We start from the raw sequence: 10,000 nt of genomic DNA, 5'->3' as shown, positions 1-10,000 counted from the left end.
ACTGGCAGGAGGCAACCAGTTGGCTGGCAGTTAACTCTTCACGCATGCATGCATGCGGTTGCCCCGGGTTCTAACCTCGGTGGCCCGTTTCTCGAAAGCCCCGAAAGTTTACGGGCCATTTTCGGGTGTCACAATTCCCTCTGTATCTCAAGAACGGAAAGGATTTAAGTCGTCAAATTTCACAGTCAGTTTGCTTTTTGCTACTTTGAAAACATGTTCAAAGATCGGCTTTCCAAAATAAGTGGTTGGCATTTTCGGGCCCGAAAAGTTTTCGCGACTTTCGAGAAACGGGCCCCAGGTTTAAATTTGTTTCCGGTTGTCCCGGAAACCACCGGAAACAAATTCAAACCAGAGGTTAGAACGGGATTTGAACCCGGGGAAACCGCATGCATGCAAACCCAACACCCTAACCACTGGACCATTCCGCCTCCTCCTTCACCGCGTGTTTAAGCTGTACGTGCTCTACCAAACGAGCTGCCAAGCCAGCGGCGAGCTGATTGGTCAAGATTGTCGGATGCGTGTCATACGTGAAGTGAAAAGTCCATTGTGATTTTTACTTTTTGGAAGAACTCAGTTATCGATATCATGTTTATTTGTAGAAGAAGAACTCCAGAACTTGCCATTTTAGCAAAGTTAAAAAACCCGTCACCGTTGTTAGACAATAAAACTAATGATGTCGTAAGTGGTATTTCTCGGGGAAGTCTCTTGGATTGGCCGAAAATGACAACCAAAACAATAGCCAGTCTCTGGAATTATAAATTCAAATTTAAGAACTGTTTGTATTAATTTTCATTTTAAGAAAAAAATCAATATTCTTTACAGATTAGATATTACTGGCAATCGAGTAGGATCGATCGAAGAAAAAATGTTCCAGTGCGCTCTCTATATATTATTTTCGTTGCCATATTTCTTTTCGTCTCCTGGAGAATTATGATCGTCTTGATAGCTGTTGAAAGGACGTGAATGAGATCATTTTCAATCTTAAATACACCGCAACTGGTAGGACAAATTTGTTAGACGTTGGCACGATGCGTGCCACAATTTATTAATCAAGAAATAGCGCTGTTTACGTTGAATTTCCATAGCAACTCGCATGACAAAGGGCCAATTCAACGACCTATTAAAAAAATTGGGTGTTTCTGTAATCCTTCCTGTGTCATTTTCTAGATTTTCCCAGTACAACGTCCAATTCGTTCTCTTTGTTGCCATTTTTTATGAATAGAATCACAGCAAATCGTGTTTTCAACTTTTAACATTGTCAACTGATGACAGCTGACATAAAAGCAACCGTTAACCTATTCAAAGAAACATGTCCAAACTAGCCTCCATCACAAACATATCTTTTCCGTAGACGCTACATGTTGGCCATGAATTATGTAAAAAAAGTCCTTTGAGTCCACTTGATTCGAGCCGTTTAACCGCTAAATGTCAGTCTACAATTTCATTTTGTATCTTATTAAACTTTTCTCAAAGCTCCTTTAAAAATAAACACGCCTGCTGAGGGTGTCATCTTTTGATATCACTTTCAAACCGAGACTTCACTGTTAATTATTTAAACTTTAAATCGCCAGTGCAGTCAGTGTTTTGCCTTGGAGACTCGTTAATAACGCCGATGTTCAATTTCGTCTATCAAAAAAGCTTCGCAAATTATTTACATTTATTAAAAGGGAGTGAGATAGCAATTTCTAGGAAAGTATGTACTGTGGTTTTCCATTTTTACAGTGTTTTTAAAGAAAAATGGATATTCGCATTGACAGAAAACTTCTGATATAATCTCCCGCTACCTTTTTTCCTCACTGGACAAAGGAAAACAAATTGTGCGCTCGATTCATTGTTTTTATGCAAAGTCCACTGCGATAGAGGACGGTTTCTGTAGCAGAATATATACAGGGGATATTTTACTTAGAAACATGACGTTCCATATAATATTCACTGCAAAATAAAGGTGACGTCAGTGACAACACTAGTAAACAAAATTCTTAAGGCGGCAAGAAGTTAAAAGACCTCAGCTGCATTTTCCCCTTCAACTTCTCGTCAAACCCCCAAAAAATGACAAGCACGGCTAAAATTGTAATATGACGTGGTGAATTTCGAGGGGCACGTTCGATGGCAACCCTTCGGTCATTGAAACTGGCAAACGCTGTAACTAGCAAAGCAAGTCTAATGAGGGAAAATGTTGTGACACTGGGGAGATTTGGTATGCGCATGCTCTCATGAACAGGTGTTCCAAGTAGTAACGTAGTGAATTGCAAGCCACATTGTCAAGCCTACCAACCAAACAACTGATAGGAATAGAAGAGTGATCGAATGTCGCTACTTCTTCACATTGAAATGTTTTCACGTGCCGTTGGCTTTTGAAGCCAACATTTGAAATTTAGAACCGTACGTACGTCGCAAACTGAACACCGAATGGTTTTTTTGAAATGATGTCGCCTTGTCCTTTTCGTCAAATTTCTCATGTTGCTGCTGCTGCTTAATTATGGCATTAAGTCCGAACACAAAGAAGTTGATTGTACGGATTGTGTTTTTTCTCGTCTACCTTCTTGTTGGGGCAGCCATTTTTCATGCCATCGAGCTGCCACACGAAAAAAAACAACGTGCAGAGCTCCAGTTCAAAAAGGTGAAAGACAACTTCACGAAGAAGTACAATATTTCGGACGAAGATATTAAATGGTTTCTTGAGAAACTCAAAACAGCGCTTGAACTGGGATTCGATTTGCAAGAGGCAGACTACCCTGAAATAGAGCAGTGGCATTTTATGAACGCTTTTGTCTTCGCAGGAAATGTAGTTACGACCATTGGTGAGTTCGAATCGCACTCCACTAGAAAGGATTGTTTGGTTAAAGTTAAGCTCAAATTTTGTCACTTCATTGATATTCGAATTATAACACGACTTTGGGTACTAATCTGCCCTAGCAACAAGAGAAGTATAGCGGTTTATAAGCTATTCTGCAAGCTAAATCTTGGCACTGATTAATGAAGCACTGTGTCACCGAATTGCATTTAGCATTGTTTTGTTGCGAGCGATGGAACTCTCCCCAAGTTAAGGGGAAAAGCGTCGATCACACAACAATAGTGGCTTGATTTTGGCTACCACACTTGGGTGCAAGCAGCTGTGTATCTTGATTGTTTAATATTTAAATTTTTGGGCTGTAAATGCGGCAAACGGAGGGCATCAAGCAACTTGTTTGGAGAGATATGACTCGAAAAAATATCAAAATTTATTATAGCTGTAGAAAGCCAGTCTTAAATTGCGATAGCCATACGAAAGGTCTGTTTGGAAATCACGCAAATCGCGATTATAAATACGCTCACATAGGACGAAAACCTTAAAGCCTCCAAAACGCAAGATGTTGTTTTCTCCCAGTACCTGGATTCCAAAGTGTATTAGACTCTGCAGCTAGGCTCAAAATGCTCAATTCTGTCTTAACCAAGCCTATTTTAAATCGCCTAATTGTGTGCAAAGGCTATCACCGACAAGACGTATTACTCAAGCCAGTTTTATCGGAAGTAACTGAAAACTAAGAAAGCTCAGAAAGAATATTACTTGACCATCTGAACTTCAGATATTCAGGAAAATATGGGAAGAGCTTTTAGTTGGTTGATTTTGAATCGTCCAAAAGCTGCGTTTCAAGGAAATAGTCGACGAGTTACGCGGTTTATATTTTTGACATCCATGTTATAATTTGACCCGCCCCGCAAAATTTTACCGCAAAATTCGCTCAGCAAAGCACTTAAATAGTTTATACAAACAAGATATGTGAAGGCTAAGTATTTCTAAGCTCCTACGCTTTATGTATAATGATCAGCTGGCATGTTCGATGTTTAGCCCGCCGGTCCGGTCAATATCGGGAAACCTACCGCTCGTCTTTGAAACTCCAGTACACTAGCTCTTGTCACTGTCGATTTGGCCGACGAATTCGAATCGATTTCAATGCATGCGAATTATATGTCTAATAAATTAAAAGCACCTTAGTTGGTTTTACAGTGGAAGCGTATTTAATATCTATGTCGCGTTCTGCGTCAAATATTTATTTGTGCTTGATGTGAACGACAAGACGTCTTCGAGAACACATGCCAAAATAGCCTAGGATAAACGAGCGAGTTTTCGGCTTCAAAATTAACAAGACGAAACATACCTTTCAATCCAGAAGAAAAGACAACACTTTGGAAATATGAAAAAATTGTGTGCAACCTCGTAATATGTGTGTATTTTGGTGAAGCCCTTGTTTATAGTATCTTTTTTTGAACAGGTTATGGACACATCGTGCCGACTTCATATTGGGGCCGATTATTTTGTATCTTGTACGCTCTGTTTGGCATACCTCTCACTGGACTAACCCTTCGATCAGTTGGAAATCGGATCTCCGAGGAAATTTCCATTGCTATTAAAATGTTCGAGAGAAAAGTATACAACAGGGAGACCGAGAAGTTAGAGATAAAAACTGCAATTATAGCCTTCTTTTTACTAACAATCATGATCGTTATACCAGCAATTGGATTTAGCGATTTGGAGAATTGGGATTACCTTGAATCTGTCTATTTTTGTTTTGTGACACTCTCAACCATTGGCTTCGGAGATTTTGTACCTGGTGGCGTAAAGAAAAGCTATGACAAAAATGACGCTGTTCCTATAATTCTGGAGTTTCTTAATCTTATCTATATGGTAGTTGGATTGGCTGTCATGTCAGGCGTTATAGTTTCGATTAGTGGAGTAATCGAAGAGAAGACAAAGAACATAGGTATGCCAGATCCCCTGGAATCGCTCCGAGCTATTCAAGTTGGGAATCTGAATTCGAAAGCAATGAAAAAGTTGGGTTACAAAATGGGTCCGAGTCCTTCTAACGAAGAAATGAGGCAACGAATTCCAGCGAAAACCATTTCTTCTTCAAATGCCAGGGGATTTGATCCTGGGTGTCAACTCGATCGCAGCCAATCTGCAGATAATATGGATTTTCAAGGCCCTACTCCTATTCTACACTTAAACAAAAGCAACACACTGTGTGATGGTACAAACAACGCAAGCCCAGGCGGGTCGCCAAATAACTCCAGCAAACCAAAGCTAATGTTTAATAACAAAGTTGTACCCGTGGCATCTGAGGGTGATGTGCGAGGAGAACCAGAAGAAAGTGATGAAATTGAAAGGGAACTTGCACCGAATAATGGTGATGACCGGAGAAATACACTCAGAGAAAACACAGGAAGCAGAAATGAACTGGTAAGGATTCAAACAACTTAAGGCCGGCTTACACAGTACGATTTGTCGTCCGGTTTTGCCGGGCCGATAAATCGTACTTTGTAAATTGTCTAAAACGTGTAATTTTCCCTCAAAAGATCTTCTCGTTTTCCTTTTAGTATCCTCCATTTTGAACGCTTTAATTTTTTCAGTATTTATGCGCATTACCCACTCACATACCCTTTGATTGACATCGCGGTTTCTGTCGGAGTGTCCGCCCGACTTAAAAAAATCTGTTGCACTGCAACAGATTTTTTGAATCGGAACAATTTTCATTTCCAGGAAGAGGTCGTTCATCGCCTGTCAAAATACAGGCAAGATTTTTGCACTCCAACGCCGTCGGGCTGATAAATCGTGCCGAGAAATCGGACCGTGTAAACCGGCCTGTACTTAATAAAATTATTGGTTAGGATTTCGTGCCATTTTTACTGAGAAGCGAACCATACCGCTTTATCATACCGCTTAAATATCAAGAAATACTTGTATCCTGGTTGAAATCCGTTATCACAAATTATTTTAATGACTTGCGACGGTATTATTATTAACTTGACGGTGTCAAGGCTTAAAGGGTTGAGCGGCTTAAATTGAGCCATTTATTCTAATCGCATATCTCTAACGATGTAAACAAAAACAACTGAATGGTGGTTAAGTTATCATGACTTTTGGAAGGAAAAACAGACTAGGGTTTCAACGCCAATTTAGGACCATTATCAAAAAGCCTTTTTGTGCTAAAGAATTGGTGGCTGTGTGGAACCTGTCATGGTAAAATGGGAGCACCTGCAACTTCGTTTGTTTTCACGTTTGAAACGTTGAAAAAAATTACCATAAAAGGGCTTTGCATCATCAGTTAAGTTGAATACCATTTTAGTTACCACTATCGCCCATTTAAAAGAACCAGCAACGTGCTTTTTCCCTTGGGAAAACAAGCTTGTTATCAGAGCTGCCTAAAACAAAAGAAGCACTCATATCATCGGGCATTTTCGATAAGACCATAATCCTTCAAATTTTAGCGTAAAGCCTGGTTTCCTTTATGATCTGCAACGGTATCTGCTACACGACCGGAAGCTGTCTGCGTCTGTCTTATCGCAGACGATCGTAAACACCGCAGACAAGTGTTTCCCGTTTAATCTGAAGCGATCGCAGACAAGCGTACCGCTAATCTTCTCCGAAGCGAGGAGAAAAAGGCGCGCACTTTCCTTAAGTCTGATTGGACAAGACATGACAGGTGTTTGAAGGCGAGCAATATTGAGTCGCCGATAGGACATAGATCATCTCAGACACACGTTTCCATTAAAAGTTGTCTTAGTCGGAAGCATCGTAATGGTCGTGAACTCGGTAGAACTAGATTCAACTTTTCCGATCATCCAGACCGTATGCCGCAGATCGCCGCAGACGCCGGGGACTCATATTTCCATACCTATCGGCAACCTGTCGCAGACCGTTGCAGATCATATGCAAACCAGGCTTAAGCATTGTTTCCAGTTTCTCTTGGGACTTACAATAGTCCCGAGAGGAAACAAAAACAATACTTCTGCAAAATTTTGGGGTAAAAACAAAGAGTGTTATGGTGTTTTCGAAAGTGGCCCATTACGTTTGTGTCTTGCCATATATGATCGCAGAATTGTCGACATCGACAGAGTGATCAGATGAATATTCTTTGTTCGCATGCAAAACGCCCCTTTTTATAATTTGACTGAGATAAATTAAGGGGTAAGTTATTATTGTCATTATCATCACCGTTATTATTATATTATTATTATTATTATTATTATTATTATTATTATTTATTATTATTAAAACGGTTCCAACATTGCGCCAATAAAAGAACCCACCCTTTCGCGAAATTTGATTGCGAGGATTTAAGAAGTAGAAACAGTCTCTCTCGTCCAGATAAACTACGCCATGTTAATTTTTGTGGCCTGATGTGAGCATGCGTGTGTTCTACAATTGTTGAACAGAGTGGTTAGACGGCTTCAAAACCATTCAACATTTTCGAGAACAAAGGAAAAGTTGAATCGATGTTGAATGAAAGTTTAAACCGATTTAAACGTTGATTCAACATGCCTTCAACAAGCTTTCAACATTTTTTATGCTTTCAACAATGTTGGACAACCGGTTGAGATTAACGCACTCAACTTTGGTTCAACAAAGTGTTGAATGCATGTTGAACCAAATGTTGACACCGTTTAAATGGGCCTTATGGCTCGAACTGTAGAGAATTATCTCAAGTTGTTTACAGTGCAACACACGCAATAGGGACATCTAATTCGTTCAATGTGGTTCACGCGTGCACGAGTTAAACGGGCACGAGGAGGGTTACATGATAATTTGCTTCTGTTCTTCGGCACGCAAATCATGTACAAAGTTTCCAGGAATGAAATAAGCGTTAACGGTGTGAATGTTTGACAAAGGACATCTTTGGTTGCCCCAGTACTCCATGACTTATCAGGATCAAAAAATGGCAAGGAAATGCGCCGAGAAAAAAAATACGTAAAACTCCGAAGAGTCCATCACCCGAGAGTAAAGGCTTGGGTAAACCGCTTTGACATTTGCTTCAACATCTATTCGATTTTGTTGAACGATGTTGACTGCTGCGGTGGGCAAACAGTTTCAACACCTCATCAACATTTGATTCAACAAAGCTCCACGAGAGGCCTGGTATTCAGTCTCAGTTTGCAGCCGTGGTTGTTACTATGGATACGGACTTGTTACCATGGATATGGACATGGATACGTGCAATCTCGACCCCAGAGCTCTTCTCTCGACTGAGGGAGAGAAGAGCTCTGGGGACCCTGAAATAAAATGTCTTCACATTGGTTTTCGCGAAAAACAATCAAAAGCGTCTCTGATTGGTGCATTCATGTTAGAACGAGGAGTGAGCAGGCGCCGTAAGGTTCAAATAGCCAATTTTTGGCTGTAAGAACCTTAAGACGCATGTTCTCCTACATTGAGTTTCCCAGAGCCTTGGGTCGATCCGAGGCTCTGGTGACGAGAATGGGATACGTGTTGAGAGACCGGTTGGTGCGCACGCGCATATCCAACAATGTTGAAAGAGAAAGAGAAGGCTAATTAAAGGGGCTAGGTCACGCAATGTTAGGCAATTTCAGCACTGATCGAATGGTCATAGAATTAACTAAAATGTCAAAATAACTGTTCAAAACTATAGAAGAACTCTATCAAAACACAGGGAAGCCAAGAAGGGACATGGATGGATAAAATTGGAGAGGATTGAAATGGATTGAATTTGGGTAAATTTGAAAAACGTCGGCCCACCTTTTTTCAAATTTATATCAGTCTATATCAAAATGTCATTTACACAGCTGGAAAATCCTTCTCAGTTGTTATGTGGCCGTGATTTTGCAAATGAAAGACTTTTGCTCTGCCAATTTGACGTTTCGAGCTCCTAATTAACAAAATTAAACAAAATTACCTAAAATAGCGTGACCTAGCCCCTTTAAGGGCTTTTAAACTCATTCAACTTCGATTCAACGTGTTTAAGGGAGCAAACGGTTTCAATATTTTGCTGTTCAACAAAATCGAACGGATGTTGAAGCCCGTTTGCCCCGGGCTTCTTATGTAATATATCAAACACGAGAAGGAGTGTTTCTTCGGATATCCAAACACCGAGAAGCGAGTCGATTTCGAGGTGGTCGGATATCTGATGAAACACTCTTTCGAGTGTCTGATATTGCTTCTCAAAGGAATCAGTGTTTTAAGAGATATTTGGGATTAAAGTTGGCGAAATTTTATGCTTATTTAAGACCACATTTCGAAACTTCCTTCACGGAAGTGATTTCTTTTGTGTTTGGCTTATGAATTAGTAATGAGTTTGAGAAACCCAATTCAAACACTTTGGGATAAAACGTTTTGTTCCAGGTATTTCCATATCATTTAAGGCCGGGACACACTAGGCGACAAGTCGCAGCGACATGTCTCTGCGCCAAGTTGCTCCATGTGTACTACCTGCAAAACAAGTCGCTGCGACACGACGCCTCTTCGGTGCACACGCAGTGATCTCGTATGAGGGGGAATGTGAACTAGTTTTCTAATTCAATATGGCTGACCATATGACGCTCTCTCATTGGTTCATTTATATTTTGTCGCAGCGACTTGTTGCCAGAAATGTACACACCAAATTCAAACTGGTTTGAATTCGTGCGACTGATCGCAGCGACAAAATTCTGTCGCAGCGACAATGATTTTCATGAAATAATTAACCGTGCCACACAAGGCGATTTGTTGCGGCGACTTGTCCCCGCAACGTGTCGCAGCGACTTATCGTCTAGTGTGTCCCGGCCTTTAACTGTGCATGCAACATTATAATGCAAATGCGATATTCAAAGAATCATAACCCCAGGGGATTAATTTGAATTGGTTACAATATTTGTTCTTTTTCATTTTCTCGCAAACTTGGTTTAAAAATAGACACTTTTCTGACGCTGATGAGGACAAACCTGATACCAGATTCTTACTTTTGGGTAATGGACTCTTGCTGAAAACGCACATGTAGGACAATTCAGAACCATTGTGTTTGTTTATTAAGCCGACTGTTTTTTTATTCCTGTGCACATGGTAGTTACTATATTTTTTTACCTGTTTGCTCGCAGCCGTTCTGTTGAGCTGCTGAAATTTTAATGCCAGTGTTTCCTTTTTGACTGATTCCCCAGAAGGAAAAAACCGAATTATCAGATTAATGGGTAGTTTCCACGTTACGTCATCGCCACCATGTTGGTGGACGACACCGAAAGATCTCTCATTAGCTCC

General features: G+C 40.5%; 1 protein-coding gene across 1 annotated transcript in view; it reads left to right on the top strand.

The window, feature by feature from the left end:
• Positions 1 to 2,092: 2,092 nt before the first annotated feature.
• The window catches only part of LOC138021463 (potassium channel subfamily K member 9-like), a 12,254-nt gene continuing 4,346 nt past the window's right edge, over positions 2,093 to 10,000 (top strand). The window contains exons 1-2 of the mRNA XM_068868347.1: positions 2,093 to 2,801; positions 4,254 to 5,218. Of these exons, the coding sequence (XP_068724448.1) occupies positions 2,480 to 2,801; positions 4,254 to 5,218 (1,287 nt within the window). The 5' untranslated portion in view covers positions 2,093 to 2,479. The remainder of the gene's footprint in view (positions 2,802 to 4,253; positions 5,219 to 10,000) is intronic.

The sequence above is a fragment of the Montipora capricornis genome, chromosome 10, assembly GCF_036669925.1.
Source record: "Montipora capricornis isolate CH-2021 chromosome 10, ASM3666992v2, whole genome shotgun sequence".
Lineage (NCBI taxonomy): Eukaryota > Metazoa > Cnidaria > Anthozoa > Scleractinia > Acroporidae > Montipora > Montipora capricornis.
The sequence above is the reverse complement of the archived record's forward strand: the minus strand, read 5'-3'. Positions and strand labels throughout refer to the sequence as shown.